This window comes from Rana temporaria, chromosome 6 (assembly GCF_905171775.1).
Source record: "Rana temporaria chromosome 6, aRanTem1.1, whole genome shotgun sequence".
NCBI lineage: Eukaryota > Metazoa > Chordata > Amphibia > Anura > Ranidae > Rana > Rana temporaria.
In genome coordinates, this window is record NC_053494.1 from 152,363,619 (window position 1) to 152,390,183 (window position 26,565).

The following is a 26,565-nucleotide window of genomic DNA, read 5'->3' on the forward strand; positions in this document are numbered from 1 at the left end:
TGTGAAGATGCCCGAAACTTCACCCATATTGGAAGGGGGTGGTGGACACCATAAGCAGGGTGTTTCGGGTCTCGTTGCCTACGGGTCCGAGACAGTGTTTACTCCTTATACTAAATGAGTTGGCTTGGGAGGAAGGCACCAGGGTGGCTGTTATTAGATCTCTGTTTTTGGCCCGCAAGCTCATAATGACTCATTGGATATCAGAGGACCCTCCTGCCCTTAAAGAATGGATTAATACTATGGGTGATATGCTCCGGAAGGAGAAAATAATATACCAGCATAGGGGTAGCGCCCAGAAGTTTGAGAGGCTATGGGAACCGTGGCTGGATGTACCGGGCCTAGCCCTGGTGGATCTGGTCAGGGGCAGATTACCGGGCCAGGGTACCTGAACGGGATGTATGGCTGGGGAATGGACCTTACCTGGGGTCACTGGCAGCCCAACACAGAATAGGATGGTTGAGCAAGTATGGAATAAGATGTTTGTGCAGTCTTGTGGTTATTTTGTTTGGAAATGTAAGCGATTGTTTGTGTAGCTTCGATGTATGTCTTTCACATGTTCTTCAATAAACTTTTTTATGGATAAAAAAAAATAAAAAAATAAATACCTTATCTCCTTTCTTTCCTGCATCACCTGGGGTTCCTGGAAATCCTTGAGGTCCAACTTCACCCTGAATGTAACAGAAAAAAAATGATTAAGCCACTATTACATCAACATGTACCACTACCATCTGTTTATGGGTGAAAAAGGTGAATGGATTTGAAATAAATAATAAAAAAAGTAGTAATATTTTATGGATGGCTCGTGAATTGCTTCATGCTTTATATATATATATATATATATATATATATATATATATATATATATATATTTTTAATGCTCAGTGTGCATAAGGCCTTAACCTAATAGGAAAAACAGCAGCAGGATGTTCCAAGCAGAGTAGTTGTGAGGAAGAAGAAGAAGCAAGCTATTATTTGTATTAAAAAAAACAGGTATAGATAAAATATATAGAGAAACATTATAGACTTACAGCTTTGCCATCTTCACCAGGATCACCCTGAAATAAAAAAAGAACTGGTAAAATGAAGCCTGTGATGGTAAGAATATGTAATTACATGGATTTCTATTAGGCTGGGTTCACACTGGTTCGAATTGGATGCGAGTTTCTCTGCATCCAATTCGCATGACAGGAGAGTGTGACTGAAATTCGCATTTAGAAAGGGTCCTGTGCGTCTTTGGCTCTGAATCAGGTGTGAATTTAGGCAAAAATTCAGACCCGATTTGCACCTGAATCGGTGAACAGGGACGCACTGGACCCCCTGATGAGAACTGCGGCTGCAGCATGTGTGAACCCGGCCTTAAATAGTGACTTATAAACCTAAAATAGTCTTTACTAAAAGTTATACAAATATACATAATATACTGAAATGTCTACTATAATTGGTTGGGCATTAGGTCAAAGTGTAAGAAAACCCCCCTATTGTTTTCAGCCAAGGAAGCTGCCATCTTTGCCTCTGCTTAATCTACAACAGCCATGATGCTGCACATGTGATCAGTTATGACACCAGCCATTGGATGGTTTGACAGTTTGGTTGAGAGCACAACCAATGGGAGAGTTACATTTTTGGCAAGTGCCTGGAAATGAAACTTTTTTGGATGAGTTTACTTCCGCTTTAAGCAGACACCAAACATTTTGTTCTTGGTAGTCAGTAAAAGAGTAGGTACACTCTAACAATAAACCTTTTATTTTTCCCTTTTGGTTTGTTACATATATAATTGAAAGCTTTTTGTTATATTTTCTAGATAAGTGCATATACTTTTCTGTTGATCATGCTGTAAATGATAACAGTTGGTAACTTCCAGTCCAGCTCTGTTATCAGTCAGTATTTTTCCCAGTTCTCTCTGTGGACTACAGTATATAACACCCCCCATGTTATGGAGAAGAGAAAAGGGGGAGGTGTTCTGTGGAACTGTCCTAGGGTGACAACAAGGCTCGGCTGTAGATACAGTACAGTGAGCGTTGTCACCCTGGGACAGGAACTGCATTCCTGGCTGGATTACCAGGTAAAAATAAATATTGAAAAATAGAAAAGTAATACAGTCACCACATCACACAATTGGTGAGCTACAATATATACAATTTTTGTTCTTGGAATTATATACTGTAGACTATCATTTAAAGCCCCACTCCAACATAATATGTTATAGGCTTAGATAGAGTGTGAAAGGATCTGTACCTCGTTCAACTTTTAAATGCTGACTGTGTTTCATTTGGGGAGATTTCTCTTTACTTCCTGTGTTTTCTGACACCCATCAAAAGGCATGAAGAGTGGGAAAATCTCGTCAAACAGGAACAAAGGCAGCAATAATAAATGTTTTAGGTTTGGTGTGTCGCTATCAGGGAGTTCCCCTCACTTCCTGTCCTGATCTCAGTAGGGGAACATAAAAAAAGACAGCAAATACAATATTGAGGTGGTCTTAATCAGGCCATACATTATGCAACCATGGGTTGAAGAAAAGAAAATTGTTCAATTCCCCCATCAACACACAGTTAGTTAGTTAGGGCCAGATTCACAAAAGAGATACGACGGCGTATCTCCTGATACGCTGTCGTATCTCTGTGATCCGCCCGTCCTAACTATGCGGCTGATTCATAGAATCAATTACGCATAGATAGCCCTAAGATCCGACAGGTGTAATTGACTTACACTGTCGGATCTTAAGGATGCAATTCTATGCCGGCCGCTAGGTGGCGAGGCCATTGCGGTCGGCGTAGAATATGCAAATGAGTAGTTACGGCGATCCCCGAACGTCCGCGTTACCCGTCGCTCTAACTTTACGTTGTTTCCGTCGAGATACGCGTCGTAAAATTAGGGCTGAGCCCTAGGTGTTCTAAGCCATGTTAAGTATGGCCGTCGTTCCCGCGTCGAAATTTAAAACATCACGTTGTTTGCGTAAGTCGTCCGTGAATGGCGCTGGACGCCATTTACGTTAACGTCTAAACAAATGACGTCCATGCGACGTCATTTAGCGCAATGCACGTTGGGTAATTTTCCCGGCGGAGCATGCGCAGTACGTTCGGCACAGGAACGCGCCTAATTTAAATGGTGCCCGCCCCATTTGAATTAGGCGGGCTTGCGCCGAGCGCATTTACGCTACACCGCCGCAAGTTTACAGGTAAGAGCTTTGTGAATCAGGCACTTACGCTGTAAACCTGCAGCGGTGTAACGTAAATGGGATACGTTACACTGCCGTGGAGCAACGTATTTCTTCGTGAATCTGGCCCTTAGTCCCTCCCGCTGCGCTAATGTATTCTTACAGTGGGGGGTCTCCCAGCCATCAGAAGTCAATGATCACTGCCGGAGGATATACATTTCAGCTGCCATTAAACTAAAAACCCTACAGGCTGGTTGTACTGAAGTCGATCGATAGATCGACTTAAAAACAATCAGCCTTCCCATAGATAAATTGTAATTTGTCCAGTTCAGCTGGATCTGTTTATGGCCAGCTTTAAAGAGATTAATCCTGCCCTAAGCTATCCAAAACGAATAGTTTTGTCTGGAGTTGGGTTCTCGTGTATCCTATATCTTACAATATTTTTGATCCTGACATGATCTTATTAAAGCTCCAAAAATGTCATACCACTCAAATCATCTATGGCCAATTCAATGGCACCTTATACTTACAGGCTCTCCTTCTTTTCCTGGGGGCCCTTCAGGACCTGGGGGGCCCCGTGGTCCTGTAATCTGCTGCACAGTTGAGCCATCAGCTTTCTGGACAACAGAAGGCCCAGAGACTCCAGGGGGTCCTGGTGGTCCACTTGCTCCTGGGTCTCCTTTCTGTCCTTTAGGACCATTATATCCAAATCCAGCATCACCCTAAAGAGACAAATTGATATTTATTATTACATGTGGAGTGGATAACCAATCTGCAGAATTTAAATCACAAGCACATCCAAAATCATGTATACAGCTGTTACTCACTTTGACTCCAAGCTCTCCTTTCTGGCCCTAAGTTAATAGAAATTAAAAGCACAGATATTAATGTCAATCAAATGGAATGATGAAACAATCCAAAAGTTATAAAGACAATTTATGCAAAGGTGTAAAAAAATACAACAGTTAAATACACAACTGAGACACCTACTGTACATGTGTAGTATTAATAGTAATGCTTATCAGTACTACTGCTCCAGGTGCCAGTCCTCTCCAGGAGCATGTCCTGTTCCACACATGAATATGTTCAATTGACTAAATAAGTCCTATTGGGTGAAACGCGTCAAAGGACGAGGCCAACGGGAAGGGGCTGAGCTGAAGCCAGAATCATATTCATCGTTTAATGACTGACTATGCCAGTGTGTGGCTTCCTACATGTGTAGTAATAGTAATGCTAAACAGTATCACTAGTAAGCCTCTGCTGCTCCAGGATCCAGTCCTCTCCAGGAGCATGTCCTGTTCCACCCATGAATATGTTCAACTGACCAAATAAGTCCTATCGGGTGAAACGCGTCAAAAGACGGGGAAAACGGGAAGGAACTGAGCTGTAGCCAGAATCACATTAATCTTTTAACAATTGACTATGCCAGTGTGTAGCTTTTTAGAGTTTACCAGCCAAAATATCTGAAATTCTGTTCAGCCAGCCTTGTGATATAAACCTGCCACACTGTATAGACAGATGTTGACATGACTAGTGACTATTGCAGCTGTGTAACTTTCTGTATACCGATTATGCCTTGTACACATGATCGAAATTTCCGATGAAAAAAATCAAGACAGAATTTTTTCATCCGATATTCCGACCGTGTGTGCCCCATCTGAGTTGTTCCTTCGGAAATTCCGACGAACTTAGAAAGAGAACATGTTCTCTTTTTTTGCACCGGAAAAAAATTCTATCGTAAATTCCGTTCGTCTGTATGGAACTCCGACGAAGAATACGGTACACATTTATTGAACAAATGTCATTTTAAGTGATCCCCCTCCCTGCACCCCTGTGCCAGTGGACACCTTCACCAGACACCCCCCCCCCCCACCCCTTTATCAGACATTTCCCCCCTACCTCAGTCACCCCTGTGTGTCCACACAATGTGCCCGACTCCTGCTCCACGCTACTCACTGTTTAATTGTGAGTCAGCCAGACTTCCGTATTAAGGTGAAAAACCTTCCGTGCTGCAGCTCCCCAGAGCCCCCCTTTTACTTATCTAAGCCCGATCTTTTTAGCGACGGGAACAAGCTCCAGCCATTGTCTCAGGTCCTCATTGGATAGATAAATAGAAACAAGAGCCATTGCTGCTGTCAATCAAGTCCAGTGTCATGGGAGACAGGGGGTGGGGAAGAGTCCTGCTGTCTGTGTCAATGGGCGCAGCAGCAAAACTCGGCAGCGCACCCGCACGAGTGCCCCCATGGAATGTGGCTCTCAGTGGGGGGCACTCAAGAAGAGGAGCAGCCAGGACCACCGCTGGGGAACCCCAGAAGAGGAGGATTGGGCTTGCTCTGTGCAAAACCCTTGCACAGAGGAGGTAAGTATAGGCATATTTTTTTTTTTAAACAAACCTTTAGTATCACTTTAAAAGTTCCCTTCACTGGAATGAAGGGGCCAAGCCCAACCACTGAAAAACAAGCCCACACTATAATCCCCGCCTCCAACAAACGATTTGGACAAGACATGGATGAGCGAGTTTGGGTTGGAGGAACTTGATTGGCCTGCACAGAGTCCTTACCTCAACCCGATAGAACACCTTTGGGATGAGTAAAAGCAGAGACTTCAAGCCAGGCCTTCTCGTCCACATCAGTGCCTGACCTCACAAATGGTCAAACATTCCCTAAGGCCGGGTACACACGAGAGGATTTATCCACGGAAACAGTCCAGGGGACCGTTTCCGCGGATAAATCCTCTGGCGGATTTTGATCTCATGGTTGTACTAACCATTAAATCAAAATCCCCGGGGAATTCCGTCCGCGGTGACGTGTCGGGGGATAGATTCGGATGGATTGATCCGGTGAGTCTGTACAGACCAGCGGATCAATCCGTTGGAATGGATTCCAGCGGATCGATTTCTTAGCATGTCAAGAAATTTTGATCCGCTGGAAATCCATCCCCGGGGACAAAAATCCGCGGAAACAGATCCGCTGGATCGTACACACCAGGGGATCTATCCGCTGGAGCCGGTCCGCAGATCAATTCCAGCGGATCGAACCTCTTGTGTGTACGGGGCCATAGACATACTCCTAAACCTTGTGGACAGCCTTCCCAGAAGAGTTGAAGCTGTTATAGCTGCAAAGGGTGGGCCAACTCAATATTGAACCCTATGGACTAAGACTGGGATGCCATTAAAGTTCATGTGGGTGTAAAGGCAGGTGTTCCAATACTTTTGATAATATAGTGTATATGTATATAGACATTGTGATGGCAATATCTAGTCACTACACTTCCTGGCAGCTATAGGACAATAAGCATTGAAACCTAAATAATCCATTTCAGGCGTAGTTGAATTGAACTCACCTTATCACCTTTAGGGCCAATGCCCGCACTTGTACTGTCACCAATCTCTCCTTTAGGCCCAAATGGTCCTATTTCACCCTTCATACCACGATCGCCTAGGTCTCCTTTCTCTCCTTTCTGTCCGGGTTTACCTGTAACAAGAGGTTCTACAATGATAATTGGACAGTGACCCACTTCCTGTGATCTTAAAGAAAACATGGATTAAGAAAGTATATAGCCAGCTAAAACAGACCTTTCCTTCAAAAAATGCCCATTCCCTGGCTATCAAACAGGTTGAGTGGCTTCTGTGCTGTCCGAGTCACTGGCCCAGAACAAGTATACAGACTAGAAATTCTGACTCAGAAGTCCCAGATCGGTATGTTGGTTATAGGATAGCCACAAAAAATACTTTGTAGCGTTTTATGAATCTGATTATAACTGCTATTTGCTCCAGTATAATACAATATTGTATAACAAAAATAGCATTTTTTTTTAATTCCAACTTTATTAACATTTTTGTTTCTCATGCCTCGTACACACGACCAGTTTTCCCGTCGGGAAAACTGCCGTGACAGCTTTTGGCCAGGAAAGCTGGCCGTGTGTATGCTCCATGGCAGTTCTCCCGCCAGGAAAACCACCGGGAATCCCGGTGGGAAAAGTGAGAACATGTTCTCTTTTTTCCTGCCGTGATTCCCGGCGGTCTTTTTCCCGGCAGTTTTCCTATGGGAAACACTGCGGTGGAGCAAATACACGGCCGGGTTACACTGGCCAAAGCTCTCATGGCAGGGGGAAAAAGCTGCCAAGCCAGTTCTCAGCTTTCCCCTCGGGTTTCCCGACGGTAAAAATTCCGCCAGGAAACCCATACGTGTGTACGAGAAATAATACAGAATAAAAGGAAAAGGGGAATGGCAGCCTCTAGCCCCCCTTTTCCTCATGGGAAAGTGGCGGGAGGACAGTTTTCAGGTTCCCCCTTGGAGCCTGACGTTCTCAGGGGAGATTTAGGCGGGCTCCCAGGTCTGAGGGGAGCAATGTATAGTGACCTCTCTGTGACCTGTGTAAGCCCGCTCAAAAATACAGGTTAAATCCAGTTAGGCAGGGTCATCTCTCTGGCCACAGGGAAAGCCAGCGCAAAGTGGGTTTAAACTGGCCTGAATTGGGGCTATATAAAGAGGGTTCCGTAGGAGGGAGCTCAGTCGCCTCAGAGGACAGAAGAACTGTGGTGTTCTCCCCCCCCCCCCTGTTTTATTTATGTCGCGGCTGTTATTATGTGGTAGGGTCACCTTTGTGTTTTTGCAGAGGGGGACAAGTTTTTGGATATGGTAATGATAAGGATTAAAAATAAGATTATATTTTATAATAAATACATTTTTAGTATGCTTATGCTGTTTTTTGCTCGAGTGCATTGTTTAAGTTGGAGTTGGGTAATTTTGTTTGCAGCCTGAGCCGTAGTGGCTAGGCTTGCTAAAGTTTTATTATATATTTATTACTATCTTAATTTATTGTTTTACCCACTAGTTATTTATTTATTTATTTAAACCAATAATAAACAACCGCGGCCTTTAATATCCAATGAGTTGTCTGCTGTCGTTTTTTCTATTCTAAGGTTTTTTAAGAGAGTTTTATTTATTTTACCGTCTACTTTCCCAAGAAGTGTTTCTATTTAGAACTCAAGATCAAGAAGTGATTTACAAGACCACAAACACTGTGACATAAAATACAACAGTGTTATGGATCATCCGTTAAGTACTTCAGTAGTATTGATTTGACATGATTTATATGACAGTCCCGCCCGCCTGTATTGTCATTTCTGTAGTAAACATTAGGTTACAATGATTTATTCAGTTACTTGTGAAGGAAGCCAAGAAAGCCTAAACTACTTAATGTATCTGATGGGCAGGGCCGGGATAGGGGGTGGGCAGGAGGGGAGGCTGCCCTGGGCACTGTGGTATCATGTGAGGGGGGCATGAGGAGATTGGAGAGAAGAGGATATGTATTGGACAGGGGAATTTGGTGGGTGGCAGGTGGTAAGAATTGTTCTAGGAGGGGAAATCTGAGTGTGCTAGGAGTGGAGATTTAAGGGGATCTGTGTTGGCATAGGGATGGAGGATGTGTATTTGGAGGGGACATATTAGTGGTAAAGGATTTATGCTAGGAGTGGTGATTTTTTTTGGGGGGGGGGGCATTTGTGCTGGGGGGATTTGGGGTATAGGGACATATATTTGTTCTGTGAGGATGAATTTTAGCAGGGGGCAGATTTTTACTGGGAGGAGGGGCAATTTTTGCTTAGGGGGTAATCATGCAGATTAGTTGCCAGTTTTTCTTTCTTTGGGGGGAGGGGGGGGGGTTGCTGACACATAATGCTTATGCATCTGGGGGGGGGGCATTTTGGCATGGTCGCCCTGGGCTCTAGATGACCTTTGTCCCGGCACTGCTGATGGTATTTGGCTTTGAAGCAAACACAATATATTCTTTCTGAATACGGAACGTGCGCCCTAAGTTACGGAGGCGTAATGTATCTGAGATACGTTACGCCCGCCGATAGATACGCAATTGTATCTGAATCCGGGCCAAAATATCTATGGCCTTTCTAGTCCAGCCTTGCTTTCACTAAACACAATCGTCATTACAACAGTTGGCCAGCAGGGGTCCCCTTCACTGTGACGTTGAATGACAGCTGAATGGCACCCCTCTTATTGCAGGTACCAGGAAAACTCCTCTATGGCTTTCCAGCTGGCTGCTACCTAAACTTTGCTTTGTTAATATAGAAAAATGCATCTGGAGCAGAAAAATAAGCGCAACTTTAACATAAACAAATCTGCAACAAAATTTTGTATTATTTTAAAAACAGTACTCTAATGCCGCATACAGACGATCGGACATTCCGACAACAAAACCGTGGATTTTTTTTCCGACGGAATGTTTGCTCGAACTTGTCTTGCATACACACAGTCACACAAATGTTGTCGAAAATTTCGAACGTCCAGAACGCGGTGTTGTACAATGAGCCAAGAAAAATTAGGTTCAATAGGCAGTGCGGCTCTTCTGCTTGATTCCGAGCATGCGTGAAATTTTGTGTGTCGGAGTTGTGTACACACGATCGGAGTTTCCGACAACAAAATTTGTTGTCGGAAAATTTGACAACCAGCTCTCAATTTTTTTTTCGGAAATTCAAACAGCAAATGTCCGATGGAGCCTACACACAGTCGGAATTTCAGACAACAAGCTCACATTGAACATTTGTTGTCGGAATGTCCGATCGTGTGTACGCGGCATTAGAATGTGATTTTGTACAAGGCAATGTATTTGTTTCTATACCTGAAACTTCCACTCTCTGTATAGTCTCTTGAACTTCCTTGATGACCTTAGGCTCATTTACTACAGATGGTCTCTGTATGGGGGGTACTGTCATAGGAGCCACCGCTATTACCTTCGGAGCTCGAGTCACCTGATTAATAGAAGAGAAGCCATTATTAAACATGATAAGACAAATAGATTTGTTACAGTTTCCTTACTCCAGAGTAAGTTTGATCACCTTAATTAATTAATGTGTACCTATTCTTAATCTAGCCCATGCAAACTGTAAAGAATGTGGGTACAGACACCCCAGAGTACCATAGTGTGCTGCAGGAGCCACTAAACTAGGGGGATCTTAAAATGCAAATGTAGACAATGAATACGAAGGCATTGCATACCCCCTTGGGGATTCACCATTATATAAAAGTCTGGTTGTGATGCAAGAGTGGCACTAAAAAACAAAAAGGAAGGAACAGTGAAAAAGACCGGTATGAAGCAGTAAGATACCCATAGAATACATGTAGTCCTGGGTTCAATTCCCAGCAGGTGCATTGTTCCAGGTTTCTGTAAGTTTCATGGACAAGCTGGTTCTAATATAATCATAGATCTACCTGACGCTGGCCCTTGAGAACACACAGGTACTTGTAAGATTGATAATAGTGAATTGCATAAAAGTGAACTTGTCACTCATGCACTGCAGTGGAAACTCAGGTTTGGTGCTTTAATTGAAATCTTCAATACTTTTACAAATAAAATTTAGAGTTAAAGGGGTTGTATACCCTGTTTTTTTTTTACACATGTAAAGGAAAAGCCATAATGAGCTAGTATGCACCGTATACTAGCTCATTATGAAATACTTACCTTAAAACGAGGTGAAGAGAACTTACCTGGTCCACGCCGAGCGAGATGTCATCTTGCTCCGGCGTGTTTTCCCTGGTATCGCCGCTCCAGCACTGTGATTGGCTGGAGCGGCGATGACGTCACTCCCGCGCATGCGCACAGGAGATTTCATTCCGGCAAGGTCCGACAACTGCCTGTCCTTTAGCCGAGGATCCCCGATGCGCATGCAGCGGCGCATTATGGGGGGAATATCTCCTAAACCGTACAGGTTTAGGAGATATTCTTTATACCTACAGGTAAGCCTTATTATAGGCTTACCTGTAGGTAAAAGTAAAAAAGTGGGTTATACAACCACTTTAAATTGTAACATTAAAGTGTTACTAAACCCACAACAGTAAAATCAGTCTGTGTATGCAGTAAAGCAGGGGTCTTCAAACTATGGCCCTCCAGTTGTTCAGGAACTACAATTCCCATCATGCCTAGTCATGTCTGTGAATGTCAGAGTTTTACAATGCCTCATGGGATGTGTAGTTCCGCAACAGCTGGAGGGCCGTAGTTTGAGGATCCCTGCAGTAAAGCATGCTTGTTCTACTCACTGTGTAAGAAAGCTGTTTGAACCTGTCTTCTCTGATCCCCCCACTGTCCCAAACCCATCTCCTGATAAGACAGAGCCTTTGGAGTCACTCTGCACATGCTCAGTTTGGTGTGTATTGTTTTTTCTTTTCTTGGGAGAGTGCATGTGATCAGCACAGGGCCAATCAGCACTGTCCAGACAGAGGGTCTGGGGTCCTGCAGCCTTCTAGGACAGTCAGAGGACAAATAAATCTCCTTCTACAAGCTTTACCCAGACACTGATAGAAATCACAGGACTGCTATATACTGCTGATGAACAAAGGTATTTGGCCATTTACATTTACTAAAACAATTGAATTTCATGTTCTATATACCGTGGGAGACCAGATATAGTGAATGCAGAATCCTGGGTTTAGTACCACTTTAAGGCCAATGTCACACTAGTAGTGATCCTGTTAACTAGTGACAGGATCGTTAAGACAGCAGTCACCTGATGCTATGGTGTCAATTCTTTACTGCTCCCTTATTGGCAAAGGAGATTCTGCAGCATTTCAACCAGTGAAGGAGCAATGCCATAGCAGTAGGTAAGTACTTCCTTTAGCCATCCTTTTACTGGCAAGTTTCCTCCAGAGCCAGGGTGACCAAGTGTAGTATATGGAACTGCTGTCACCTTGATACCAGGTTCACTACCTGCTGACTCGGAGCAAATATGCAACCAGTAAAGTCTGATATCTTATCCACCATGCTTATTCTACATTGGTGACTCCAATATTTCGATAACAAATAAATACACTTTACATTGTCTGATTATTGAACAGATGCAGAACAAAGTAGCATTTATCTTGGTATCAATTCCCTTTGGGACATTTTCCTGTGTTCTTCATATGATAAATGTAATCTGTAAAATCCTACCAAATATTTTGGTGTTATACAAAAAAAATCACTAATCACGATTATATACTATAGCCAGCCCTCAAAATTTCCACTCGCCTACTAGCATTTGGCGAGTGGATTTAAGCTGGGGGCGAGTGATGACAGGGCTGCATGACCAATCTTCCTCCAATCTGTGCCTACACTTAGAGTCCCGATGAGATTGGCGGCCGAAGAGGAAAGGTGCATGCTCGGGAAAAGTAGTCTGGTGAGCCGCGCACAGGCAGAGCAGTACACAGGTGCTCTCCTTACAATTCTCATTAAGCCATGGGAGACAGCAAGAGAATAGGGAAGAGACACAGTTCTAGTGCCCTGTCCCTCTGCTCTGCCCCCAGTGCCCCGTCCCTCTGGTCTGCCCCCAGTGCCCTGTCCCATTTTGTTAAAGTTGATGTTGGTAATATTTAATTTTGTACTTAATTCTGCATAAAACATTGTCATTCCATGAGATAATCTACGAGGGCGTGTTTACGGGTGCAATTAGGCGCAGGGCAGTTTATGAATTAGGTGGGGCAACTGGTGGCGAGTAACTCTTGAGTCCTGGCTAGTAGCTCAGGACTTGAAATTTTGAGCCCTGCTATAGCCGTTACCCATCAATTTGTTAGAGGCCTTACCTCAACCACTTCCTCTTCTGAAAGGCCACTGCCAAAGTCTCCAGATGCCTGTAGCAATAAAAAATATATATATATACAATTACAAAAAGAAGGACATTCAACTTCTAAAGGTTCAGTATAACAGCTTTTAGGTTCAGCAGCATCAAGCTGCCACTAGGTGGCGATATCACAGGATATTCTTTATACTGTACATACATACAAATGTATCATCCTGTGACATTTACTTGCATATTTTCTAAATGCTGAAAACTACCACCAGATGGCAGCATTGTTCAATATGCATTCATTGCCATTCATCACATACTGTATACTTCTACATTCTTTATGTGAGTTTATTGCTTGTACTATGTCTCTAACCTCTAACTGTTCTTAACGTGACCCCTAACATTTACCTGTGCTCTCACCCAAAGCCGAATACTTAACCTAACCTCTAATGTTAACTTTAAAGTGAACCTGTGCTTTGTCCATACAGGACAGAAGGTTTTTTTAATGATGTCCCCCATTTGTCCCTCATTTTGGTCTGATCGATATAGATGTAACATAAAATACACTTTTTATTTATCAAAAAGTGTTTCCCAGCGCTAAACCTTTCATCTGATTTCTAAATTGCTGCATTTGTAAATTCCAAAAGCCAATATAAAAGGAATAGTAGTGGTAAAAAAAGCACTTGTGGGTTTAACGAATCTTATTTTTTTGTACAATTCTCCTTTAAGGGGGCGTGGCAAGGGGTGTGTCCTATGCCTACATACTTTTGCTGATAGCATACCTCCCAACTTTCTGAGATTACTTTTGCAGGCATAGGACACACCCCTTGTCATGCCCCCTTAAAGGAGAATTGTACAAAAAAATAAGATTGGTTAAACCCACAAGTGCTTTTTTTTCCACTACTATTTCTTTATATTGGCTTTTGGAATTTACAAATGCGGCAATTTAGAAATCAGATGAAAGGTTTAGCACTGGGAAACACTTTTTGATAGATAAAAAGTGCATTTTATATACATCTATATAGATCAGACCAAAATGAGAGACAAATGAGGAGAATGAGGGAGAGAGGGACATTGCTCCAAATCAGGGACAGTCCCTCGAAATGAGGGACAGTTGGGAGGTATGTGATAGGTGTCCCTCATTCCTATCTTAGAAAGTTGGGAGGTATGCTTAAAGGGGTTGTAAAGGTACAATTATTTGTTCCTAAATAACTTCCTTTACCTTAGTGCAGTCCTCCTTCACTTACCTCATCCTTCCATTTTGCTTTTAAATGTCCTTATTTCTTCTGAGAAATCCTCACTTCCTGTTTTTCTGTCTGTAACTACACACAGCAATGCAAGGCTTTCTCCCTGGTGTGGAGTGTCGTGCTCGACCCCTCCCCTGGAATACAGGAGAGTCAGGACGCCCACTAACACACAGCTCCTTTCTCTATCTGCAACGTAGAGAGCGTCCTGACTCTCCTGTAGTCCAAGGGAGGGGGCGAGCACGACACTCCACAGCAGGGAGAAAGCCTTGCATTACTGTGTGTAGTTACAGACAGAAGAACAGGAAGTGAGGATTTCTCAGAAGAAATAAGGACATTTAAAAGCAAAATGGAAGGATGAGGTAAGCGAAGATGGACTGCACTAAGGTAAAGGAAGCTTTTTAGGAAAACAAATTGTACCTTTACATCCCCTTTAAAGCGTGAGCAGCCAATTGTCAAGCACCAGGGCTGCCATGTGGGAAGAAGGGGAGTGAATCATGTGATCCACAAATCCAAATAGTACCAAACAGAGTGGAGGGAGAATGCAGTTGCAGTGGCAGGGTATTTGTGATGCTTCCCCATTCACTTGAAGGGGGTCGCATTCGGCAGACTTAGTGCCGCTGTATGCGTCAGGTGCAATCATTTATACTGTAGGCAAAAAACAACGTATTGTGACTGTGGCATGTAAACACCCCAAAACGGGAGCAGTTGGAAGCACTAAGAACGTGGCTCTACTTCATGTTTTTAATGCTCACCCCAACTGCAAGCCCAAATGAGCCCTAAATCTATTCAAATGAAAAAGAGTGTGAATTGTGGGTGAAAGATGTATGAATCCTGAGAGCTGGTTCACACAGGGGCGAGCTGTCAGGCGACTCAGCCACCTAACAAGTCGCGGTCCGCTCTATTCACTGGAACCGTTCTAATTGGAGTGACGCAAGTCGCTGCGACTTAGAAAAAGGTTCCTGTACTACTTTGGGGTCGACTTGGGGAGACTTGCATTGACTTCAATACAGAAGTCCTTTTGCAAGTTGCCTCTCAAGTCGTCTTGAGATCGCCTTGCCGAGTCGCCCCCGAAGTCGTGCCGCCTGTGTGTGAACCGGCTCTAAGTAAAAATGTTTTATAATTACAGCTCTTAAAGCAGAGGTCTATTCAAAACATTTGTTTTAGGTTAGGTAGAAGGAAAAGAGTTTGAACCCCTGTCTGATTTTACTACTGTTGGTGTCTATAGAAGATCTTTTTTTATCTATTCTTATGGCTAGTGCCTCCTGAAATTCAAAGAAAGAAAATAACTACCAAATCGGGACAAATGAAACAGTAAAACATGGGCAGAGGCTCTAACCCCCCTGGTGCCAAACCTGTGGCCCGAGGGCAAAATGCGGCACCCTTGGCACTCGCTGTTTGACCCTCAGAGCTGCTGCAGATAAGGGTTTGGTGCCAGTGAAAGAATACAACTCTGTCCAGTGGTTTGGAGTAGTTATTGGTTTGGTTTATTTCTTTCATATTATTTGTCTTTTTCTGTGCTGTCCATTGCATTTTCCTTATGTTTTTTTCCCTCTGATCTTGTATAACAGATTTTGCCAAGAGAGATTTCGAATGTGAACAGTACAAATACTGCAGCTGCTGACTTATAATAAGGACACTTACCTGTCCAGGGTCGGCACCTGAAGCCAAGCTATTACTCGGCTCTCAGGAACTGCTGCCACCGCCGTCTTCAGTAAGGGAATCAGGAAGTGAGGCCTTGTGGATTTACTTCCTGGTTCCCTACTGTGCATGCACAAGTCGCGCTGTGCGATCCGAATGGTCCCTGCTGTCTTCTGGGATCTGTGTGTCTCCCAGAAGACAGCCGGGGGGACGGGAAGTGGCGCAGATACCCGCAGATATTGCGGCTAGCTATACCCAGAAGTGGGAGCAAATACCTGTCTTAGACAGGTATCTGCTCCCCCTCCCCCCTGAAAGGTTCCAAATGTGACACCAGAGGGGGGGAGGGTTCCGAAAATCGGAAGTTACATTTTTGGGTGGAACTCCGTTTTAAGAATGCTGTAAGGAGCACTAAAGTTGAAGCGTTGACTTGTCAATGGGATCTAATAGCAGGAACCTCATGTAACATGTTTGTGAATGAATATTTGGGTAAAGCCTCGTACACACGATCGGATTTTTTTACGGGAATTGTGTGATGACAGGCTGTTGGCGGAAAATCCGACCGTTTGTACGCTCCATCGGACAATTGTTGTCGGATTTTCCGCGGACAAATGTTGGAAGTCAGGCTTTAAAATTTTCTGCGAACAGCGGTCTGTTGTCGGATTTTCCAAGCGTGTGTACACAAATCGGAAGCAATGCTCACCAAACACAACATTAGCAGAAGTTGTCCAAAGGGTGGCGCTAAAGAGCTGAAAAACGGCGTAGTACGTAACTACGTTCGTGTTTGTTGGCCGACAATTGTGTGCCGTTTGTATGCAAGACAATTCGATTGCGTGTACGAGGCTTTAGAATACATTTCCATTATAATGTCACACTCAGTAACAAGCTGTAAAGGTTTTAAGTCATGCTGAGTAACACTGGGGTGAAATCTGGGTTGACCCAGCCAATGGGAAACTTACCCCATCAGAATCGTCTCCTTCCTCTTCACACTGAAGCTCTGCAGCTCTGGGGTCGTTTTTAATTTTTATTTCTGCTATCACACCCTGAAAGAGAAATATATAAAATATTACATACAATTATCTTTCCATATAACAGACTGAGACAGATTTAAAATAAATGTACAGAATAAAAGTATTAAAGATATTAACCTAATCAGTGAGGGTAATTGTTACAAACTATTCAGGTCTGAATTGGCTTTTCAACCATTTATAGATAAAAAAAAACTGTTATAAATTTCTAATCACCAAAAGCTGAACAGACATAGAAGAATATTGGCAACAAACTATCCTCTTTGTACATGTTGAGATGAGTTCCCAATACTGACCATACAATAGGCTGTTATATAAGGTTTATAACAACATTTACAGGATTTTTTGCTTTAAAAATAAAAATAAATATAAATATATATATATATATATATATATATATATACACATGCACACACATATATATATATACACATATATTTACTGTAAAATCCTGTAAATGTTGACAGAAACCTATATATATATATATATATATATATATATATATATATATATATATATATATATATACTGTATACATATATATATATATATATATATATATATATATATATATTTTTTTGTTTGTTTTATATATATATAAATATATATATATATATATACACACACACTCAAATACTTACCTGCTCTGCAGAGCGCACTCCCTTACCTCCTCCTCTGGAGTCCCCTGCTGGTGCTGTCAGCTCCTCCAAGTGCCTCTTCAGCAAGCTAAGGAGGCACCATGCAGACATGCTTTCAAGCTTGGCTATGTGCGTCCATAGACACATACAGCACCAGTAAGCCACGCCCCAGCTCCCTCCATACAGGAGTTTGACGGACAGCAGCGGGAGCCTATGGTTGCCATTGCTCTTAGTTCTGTGAGACTAGGAAGAGAGGAGAGTGGTGCTGCAGCTGGGACAGCACTGGATCAGTGAGAGAAGTCAGGTACGTTTTTAGGGGCAGGGGTTAGGACGGGTGGAGTAGCATTTGTTTTTACCTTATACAGGGATTGCATTAAGGTAAAAAAAAAAATCAATATTTTAGAACCATTTTACCCACAGCAATCTAGTACCTGATCAACAATCTACAGATGGATCAAAGCAAATGCAATGTCAAATAATTTTTTTTTTTTACAGAATTTTGCCCCAATTTTGATCACTTGTCAGCTCGAAAATGAGAAACAGTTAAAAAATGTTAGAAGCATATTTCCACTAAATCTTCAATTTCAGGAAGTCGTGTTTTCAAATAAAAACAGATATGGGGATCCCAAAGTCATCGGCCCGGATTCATAGACAGCGGCGCACATTAATGCCGCCGTAGCGTATCTCCTGTACGCTACGCCGACGCATCGCAGAGAGGCAAGCACTGAATTCACAAAGCCAGTGCTCCCAAAACTGCGCTGGGTTTCCTAGGCGTAAGCCGGCGTAGGTGGAAGTGGGCGTGAGCCATGCAAATGAGGCGTGACCCCATGCAAATGATGGGCCGAGCACCAAACAGATACGTATAACGAACGGCGCATGCGCCGTCCCGTGGACGCATCCCAGTGCGCATGCTCAGAATCACGTCGGAACTACTCCCTAAGATACGTCGGATCACTGCCTACGGCGTGAACGTAACCTACGTAAAATACGCCGGCTTGTGTTCCCTGGTGCAGCCCTTTGCATGGATGCTGCTGAGTTACACTTCCTTTATGGGGCATAACTTTACAACGTACGTATAACTTACGCGCACTTGCGTCAGGCGCACGTACATTCGTGAATCGCCGTATTTCCCTCATTTGCATATTTGAATGGAAAATCAATGGGAGCGCCAAATGCGTCCAGTGTAACTATGCGCCCACTCTACGCTGGCGTAGGCAAGTTACGTCGGTGGGATGAAGCCTGTTTTTAGGCGTATCTTAGTACGTGGGTCCGGCGCACAGATACGACGGTGCATATTTGCACTTACGCGGCGTATCTGGAGATACGTCGGCATAAGTGCTTTGTGAATCCGGGCCATCAAGTGTATGGTTGTGACAAGTATTGAATACCCGATACAGGGGAAGATTTGCTGCTAGACATGAACATGCTACAGGAAATCGTATTTACTGCCAAAAAAAAAACGTAGCTACTATATACTGAATAAAAGGACACATTTAAAGCAAGGAAATATGGATTGCACACATTGGGGCAGATCCACGTACCTTCACGCAAGAATCCGCCGGGCGCAGCGTATCTAAGATACACTACGCCACCGTAACTTATTTTTTTTTTTTCGAATCCTCAAAGAATTTGCGGCGTAAGTTACGGCAGCGTAGTGTATCTTTGGCGGCGTAAGGGCGCGGAATTCAAATGGCTGTGATGGGGGCGTGTTTTATGTAAATACGTCGTGACCCCACGCAAACTACGTTTTTTTTTTTAACTGCGCATGTGCCGTCCGTGGGGGTATCCCAGTGCGCATGCTCGAAATAAACCCGGAACAAGCCAATGCTTCCGACGGTGACGTCATTCTATGCAAATCCCTATTCGCGAGCGACTTACGCAAACAACGTAAAAATGTCAAATTTCTACGCGGGAACGACGGCCATACTTAACATTGAGTACGCCTCATAACAGTAGGTTTAACTATACGCCGGAAAAAGCCTAACGACTTAAAAAAATGCACCGGCCGGACGTACGTTCGTGGATCGCCGTAACTAGCTAATTTGCATAATACTTTTGTGGATCTGCCCCATTAACTTTACTACACCCTAAAAAAAAGTTGATCTGGATCTTTGGAATTTAGTTGATACTCTTTATTGTCTATTTCATGTTATTAATGCATGAGGAAAGAACTTAATGAGTTCCGAATCCTTAAAGCGGTAGTTCACCCCCCCCGACACGATTTTACCATCGAGACAGGCATTGTAGCGCGAGCTACAGTATGCCTGTCCCGATTTTTTTAACCCCGGACTCACCTTGTAATCGGACATCGTAGATTTCGGCTCCCGCGGGGAATGGGCGTGCCTATGGAGAGGGAGGATGATTGACGGCCGGCCCTGGCACGTCACTCTCCCCGAAGACAGCCGGAGTAGGTCTCGGCTCTTCACGGCGCCTGCGCACAGGCTATGCGCACGCGTCGTGAAGAGCCAAGCCTATTTCGGCTATTTCCGGAGAAGCGTGACGCGCCAGAGCCGGCCGTCAATCATCCTCCGTCTCCATAGGCACGCCCATTCCCCGGTATCTTCGATCTACGCGTACAAGGTGAGTACGGGGGTAAAAAATTCGGGACAGGCATACTGTAGCTCGCGCTACAATGCCTGATTTTATGGTAAAAGAAAAAAAAATATTTTTTTTTTCGTCGATAGGGTGAACCCCCGCTTTAACTTACATCTTTAAAGAGGAACTGCAGTCTGCTCACATAATTTGTAATAAAAACATCTTTGCCATTCTGAAGCTTCCCTCCAACCACTTTGCATATTATTTTATATATATACTGTGATCCTGTACTTGCCAAATATGCTGCATAAATCTCCCTCCACTAAGTCTGACTGCAACCATTTTAACTGTGGGCAGCTGAAGCTGCTTCCTGTTCACTTACTGGATTTACACAAACGCACAGAGGCACACCTACAGCTCTGCAGCTCTCATTGGCCCTCACCTCCACTCTTTCCTGACAAACTCTCACTAGAGTGACAGAGAGCTGTGCATGATCTCATAAGCCTAGGCTAATGACCAGACAAGAAACAGGACGTGGGCTGTATACAGTATTTACTGGCAGAAAAAAATTTTTTTTACTATCCAAAGGTACAGTAGGTGTTTGTGATATTGTGTTTTTAGCATGACAGCATCGCGCTGATCCTCGGCGACATGGTGCCGACATCTCGCACTCACTGGAATAGTGACAGCACATTCCAACGTGCGCGTCATAGAAGCGACGGGAGATCCGACTTGGATTCCCGCCAATTCTACACGTGTGCGGCGTTTGTTATGAATCCTGAGGGGGAAGTCCCCGCCGGATTTTAAATAAAAATTCGGCATGGGTTCCCCCCTCAGGAGCATACCGGGCCCTTAGGTCTGTTATGGGTTGTAAGGAGAGCCCCCCTACGCCGAAAAAACGGCGTAGGGGGTCCCCCTACAATCCATACCAGACCCGTATCCAAAGCACGCTACCCGGCCGGTCAGGAAAGGAGTGGGGACGAGCGAGCGCCCCCCTCCTGAGCCGTACCAGGCAGCATGCCCTCAACATGGGGGGGTTGGGTGCTCTGGGGCAGGGGGGCGCACTGCGGGGCCCCCCCACCCCAGAGCACCCTGTCCCCATGTTGATGAGGACAGGGCCCCTTCCCGACAACCCTGGCCGTTGGTTGTCGGGGTATGCGGGCGGGAGGCTTATCGGAATCTGGGAGCCCCCTTTAATAAGGGGGCCCCCAGATACCGGCCCCCCACCCTAAGTGAATGGATATGGGGTACATCGTACCCCTACCCATTCACCTGGAGGAAAAGTGGTAAAAACACAAATAAAAAACACAGGGTATTAAAATATTTTATTAGTCTGCTCCGGAGGCTCCCCCTGTCTTCTTTAGCTCTTTTACCAGGGGGAGCTTCTTCTTCCGATTTCCGGGGGTCTTCTCCTGCTCTCCGGGGTCTTCACCGCTCTTCTGTGACGTCTTCTCCGCTCCGGGGGGTCTTCTTCTATGTTCGCCGCTCTCCGCTCTTGACTCGGCGCACCCCGGTTCTTCCTCCCGCTGTCCGATGCCTTCTCCTTCTTCCGCTGTTCTGTGACGTCTTCTCCTCTTCTTCCGCTGTTCAGTGACAACTTCTACTTCTCCCTTCAGGCCGCTGTGCTGTGACGTCTTCTCTTCTCCCGATGTTGACACGCCGGCTCTTCTCGCTGAAATGGCAGGTGCGCTGCTTTCATCGGACCTATATAGGCCTCACAGTCCCATCATGCTCTGTACCTACCCATGTGATACCTACCCACGTGGGTAGGTATCACATGGGTAGGTACAGAGCATGATGGGACTGTGAGGCCTATATAGGTCCGATGAAAGCAGCGCACCTGCCATTTCAGCGAGAAGAGCCGGCGTGTCAACATCTGGAGAAGAGAAGAAGATGACGTCACAGCCCGGAAGAAGAAGAATACGTCACAGCACGGAAAAAGAAGATAGACGTTCAGCGCTGAAGGAGAAGGCACCGGACAGCTGGAGGAAGAACCGGGGTGCGCCGAGTCAACAGCGGAGAGCGGCGAACATAGAAGGAGACCCCCGGAGAGTTGGGAAGACCCCCTGGATAGCAGAGAAGACCCGTCGAGATAGCGGAAGAAGAAGCCCCCCCGCCGACGACGCCGGAGGAAACCCGCCGGGGGTAGGGGCTTTTTTTAAAAGCGACCCCCCCGGCGGTGGAAGAGAACCAGACGGCGGCCCCCACCCACCCGAAGACGTCAAAGAAGAAGCTCCCCCTGGTAGAAGAGCTAATAAAGAAGACAGGGGGAGCCTCCGGAGCAGAAAAATAAATTATTTTAAAAACCCTTGTGTAGTGTGTTTATTAACTTTGACATTTTTCCTCCAGGTGAATGGTTAGGGGTACGATGTACCCCATATCCATTCACTTAGGGTGGGGGGCCGGTATCTGGGGGCCCCCTTATTAAAGGGGGCTCCCAGATTCCGATAAGCCTCCCGCCCGCATACCCCGACAACCAACGGCCAGGGTTGTCGGGAAGGGGCCCTGTCCTCATCAACATGGGGACAGGGTGCTCTGAGGTGGGGGGGCCGCAGTGCGCCCCCCTGCCCCAGAGCACCCAACCCCCCCATGTTGAGGGCATGCAGCCTGGTACGGCTCAGGGGGGGGGGGGGGGCGCTCGCTCGTCCCCACTCCTTTCCTGGCCGGCCGGGTAGCGTGCTTTGGATACGGGTCTGGTATGGATTGTAGGGGGACCCCCTACGCCGTTTTTTCGGCGTAGGGGGGGCTCTCCTTACAGCCCATAACAGACCTAAGGGCCCGGTATGCTCCTGAGGGGGGAACCCATGCCGAATTTTTTTTTAAAATCCGGCGAGGACTTCCCCCTCAGGATTCATAACAAACGCCGCACACGTGTAGAATTGGCGGGAATCCAAGTCGGATCTCCCGTCGCATCTATGACGGCTTTGTCTCTATCGCGGCAAGCCAGCTCGGCGCTGGCTCCCGCGATGGGGCTCGTAGGTGCTCAATCTCGCCGAGAAAGGGAGCGAGATTGACACAATATCGCGTGCACCTACTGTAAAACAACAAGGGCAGAATATTTAATAGATGGAACGATGAAAAAATTACTGAAGTTCCAATGTGTATCACTTAAATTCCAAACTTTTGCCATTAATAGCTAATGCGGTACAAAGCTCTACTACTGCTAAAAAGTTATCTATGAACATAAAAAGCACTCCTCTAAATTCCAACACATGGAAGAGATGACCTGAATTGACATGACAATATCATCATGATATCTACTAACCCACAGCAGTCACAGCTTCCCCTGTCCTGCATGTCTTAATTCTAGTATTAACTTATCTGAAAATATTTGACTGCAAGATGACTACTTTTGTTTTTGATACGTGTGACCCACATAATTACTTATTCATGCAGAGTTTGGAAGATATGCGTGGTAATTCATTTGATGGACACAAGAGGACAGGGTCGAGTTCATATTTTTCCTGGTACCTGCTGAGGAAATTTAAGTCATTACAGCAAATGAATGGACTGTGTGCTGCGTTCATTTTTGTACCGCTGAATACACTGTCATACTAAAAGTGATGTATGATCCAAAGCATTCATTTACATGGAAATTACAGGTATTTATTGTGAATAATGCCCAATACTAATCTACCCAAAACAGTTTTTGGTTAGTGGGGAAGGGTCAGAAACTCTGCCAGGTTTTTACTGCTGCCTGCGTCCCCTTTTCTGTTTTTGAGACATCCTGTGTGTCTTGTTGTAACGGGGACAGCAAGTGACGAAGAAACTTCGCAGGATGGACACAGGCAGCAGTACAACTCCAATATTTGTCCTTTCCTGTTCTATATAAAATGAAAAAAATATATTTTGTGGACGTAATTTTTCTTTAGAAATGATTTGTCATTCATGATAAAACAGTATCTTTCTTTTATATCCAAATCACTGGCCATTATGGGAGTTGCAAAGCTTGCCCTTGCCTTTCTGGTTCCTGCAAACTGCTCCTGGCCAATGAGGCCAGCCCATTATAGTGATTGGCCAGCAGAAATGTGGATGGGGGGGGCAGGTAGTGGTAAGCTCCAACACTACAGAAAAGTCTGATCTTCCCCCGGTTGGGCTCTAACAGGGTGTATGAAGCCGCTGAAGGTTTCCTTTAAAGGAAAAGGGAGGCAGCATTACCTACATTTTTTACTGCATTGTAAAAACAAGTCAATGGATGAATCTATTCAGATTCACTGAGACTGAAGTCACTGCCTTGGAACTATTACATAGCCCGTGAGTTAGGGAATGGTTGTTCCATCAAAGGCTTCTCACACAGCTGTAATTTATTTTTTTGTTAAATAAGAGGAACAATCGTCTTTTGACCCAAAAACATCAACCTGATTAAAGTAGAACTATGGCCTACCAAAATCAAATGCTGCATTTAATTATAAAGGTAGCTTACAGATTTCTCTTAGTCCCCCTGCAAATTCCTACAAATATCTGCTGACCCTGCCAGTGAACTCCACCTAATACAGCTTCCTGTGATGTGGCAACGATGCTGCACTGCTCCTGAATTCAGAGCAGAGTTGCCACTCACAATACTGTGAGATACAATGTTACAGGAGGCGTGGCTATCAGCATTGTCTCTGCTGACCCATAAGCCTGTAAGCTTGTCAATCAGCACCTGGCCACACCTAGTACTGCCTACTGCTTGCCGGATTGACAGCACTGCCTTTGTTCGCAAACCCCTCCCACTGTGAGCTGCAGTGTCTGGAAGGGGAGTATGTGAGATGCAAATGAAGGATTTGGCTCAGTCAGGGAAGGTAAAGAAATATTTTTACTTTGTTTACTTTTCGAGGCTTGCACATCACAAAGTTCCTGCATGTGGTACCTGTTAAGACTGTCATACAAGAAAATGTTGTTGTACTTTAAGAAAATCCCCCACCTTGCTGATTGTTGACATATGTTAAGCAAGTATAACATAATGCCTATGGGTACCTTTAATAAGGACATACTGATTTGATTTTAGACCTAATGTTTGTCATTCAGTTAATTTGTAAACCTGTATTCTTGCCAAAAGCGTGGATCTCTCTTTGCAGAATGTTAAGAAAATAAGGCTTAGCTCCAAACTCGGCTTGGACAACAAAGATATAACAGGGGTCAATAATGCAGCTGTTACACAAAAACAGGATCTATTAATTAAATGCAGAGGTTCAAAAGACAATCTGCTTAATATCTTCTAATTAGACTTAATAAAGAAAAGTCCGGATACAAAAAAATCCAAGGTTAACTCTTCAAGACCAGAGACTTATTTAAAGGGAAAGAAGAATGTATTTCTAGTAAATGCATATTTTATTAATAAAGTATTTGCCTCAAAGTCACTTTTATATGACTTTCCCATTGACGTGCCTGCTCTTTAACAATAAAAATAACAAGCATGTTATACTTTCCTGCCCTGCGTAAGGGTTTTGCACAGAGCACCCCCGATCCTCTTCTTCTGGGGTCCCCCGCCGGTGCTCCTGGCTCTTCCCCTTTATCAGGTGCCTCCAGGGAAGGCTGCTTTCTCTGGGGACACCCGTGCAGGTGTGGTTCCGAGTCTTGCTGCTGCGTCCATTGACACAGACAGTGGGACTCGGCTGTCACTGGATTTGACTGACAGCAGCGGGAGCCAATGGCTATCAATCTGTCCAATGAGATGGGAGCCAGCAGCTGGAAGGAATGGACTCAGATAAGGAAAAGGAGGAGGGGGGGGGTCTGGGGGGCGCTGCAGCAAAGAAGGCTTTTCACCTTAGAATACATTAAGGCGAAAAACTTTGAGACTTTACAATCCCTTTAAGCTGGCCATGCACAGTTATGCCGCTTACACACCGTCTGACTTTTGACCGGACAAAACTCTGGCGGGAAAATAGAGAACCTGCTCTCTATCTAAAGTCCGTCGGAAATTCCATCGAAAAAAGTTCCGACATAAACAAATGCTTTATTTTCGTTTTCGTTGCGGTCGAATGTGCCTAACCTTAACTCTATTAGTCCAATATTATTCTACATAAAGAGAAAAGATTCGACATAGAGAGAAAAGATTCGACATAGAGAGACATGAAGAGTCGAATTTTTTTTTTTTTAAAGATTCTGTCGAATCTTTTTTTCTTTTTTTTTTTCTTCTTAGAACATTCGACAGACACCATAAGCCTTCAATGACAGATTCAACCTTAATTTAGATATTCGTACGAATGCATTTTTTTAACGAAAAACAAAATAAATAAAAACGAATTTCGGGAGTAACTAAATAAAAAAAAATTTCGGACGAAAACGAAATTACGAAACAAAATATTTTAGTGTGCACATGTCTAGCAAGAACCAGATCACGTGACCTCTTGTTGGGTATCTACAGCCAACTAAAAAAGTGTTGAGTTCCACTTCAACAGTACAGGTTCCTCAACACATAGATGTTCTTGCCGGCAGATCCTCTAATGTAGTGCTTATGAGAGGAAGAAATCTCTTCCTAATTGTGACAGCGGATTAGAACATTAGATATATGTAAAACTATACTTCCGTAAAAGCTTTTTAAGTGACTTTTAAAACTCCATTATTTATCTGAGGTTTAGCTAAAGCTATTATGAGGGATTAATATGTTTCCTAAATCTATCAAGGCCAATAAAAGTCATCCTTGCCGCATCCACACTGTTTGTATGTTTGTATGTATGTATGACCCTCTTTGTATTGTGCAGCTTGCCAGGGCAGGAACACTGACCTCCCTTATCCTGTTGGCAAGCAAGGGCATCTCCCTACATGAAGTCACACACAACCATCCAACTTG

At 44.4% G+C, this 26,565-nt stretch overlaps 1 protein-coding gene across 2 annotated transcripts in view; it reads right to left on the bottom strand.

Annotated features, from left to right (window-relative positions):
• The window catches only part of COL18A1 (collagen type XVIII alpha 1 chain), a 243,257-nt gene that overhangs the window by 45,884 nt on the left and 170,808 nt on the right, over positions 1-26,565 (bottom strand). For both annotated transcript variants that reach the window (XM_040357625.1, XM_040357624.1), the window contains 8 exons: positions 16,549-16,632; positions 12,724-12,771; positions 9,791-9,920; positions 6,497-6,627; positions 3,982-4,008; positions 3,685-3,876; positions 1,029-1,055; positions 606-668 (listed from right to left, as the gene is read on the bottom strand). In XM_040357625.1, the coding sequence (XP_040213559.1) occupies positions 606-668; positions 1,029-1,055; positions 3,685-3,876; positions 3,982-4,008; positions 6,497-6,627; positions 9,791-9,920; positions 12,724-12,771; positions 16,549-16,632 (702 nt within the window). The remainder of the gene's footprint in view (positions 1-605; positions 669-1,028; positions 1,056-3,684; positions 3,877-3,981; positions 4,009-6,496; positions 6,628-9,790; positions 9,921-12,723; positions 12,772-16,548; positions 16,633-26,565) is intronic.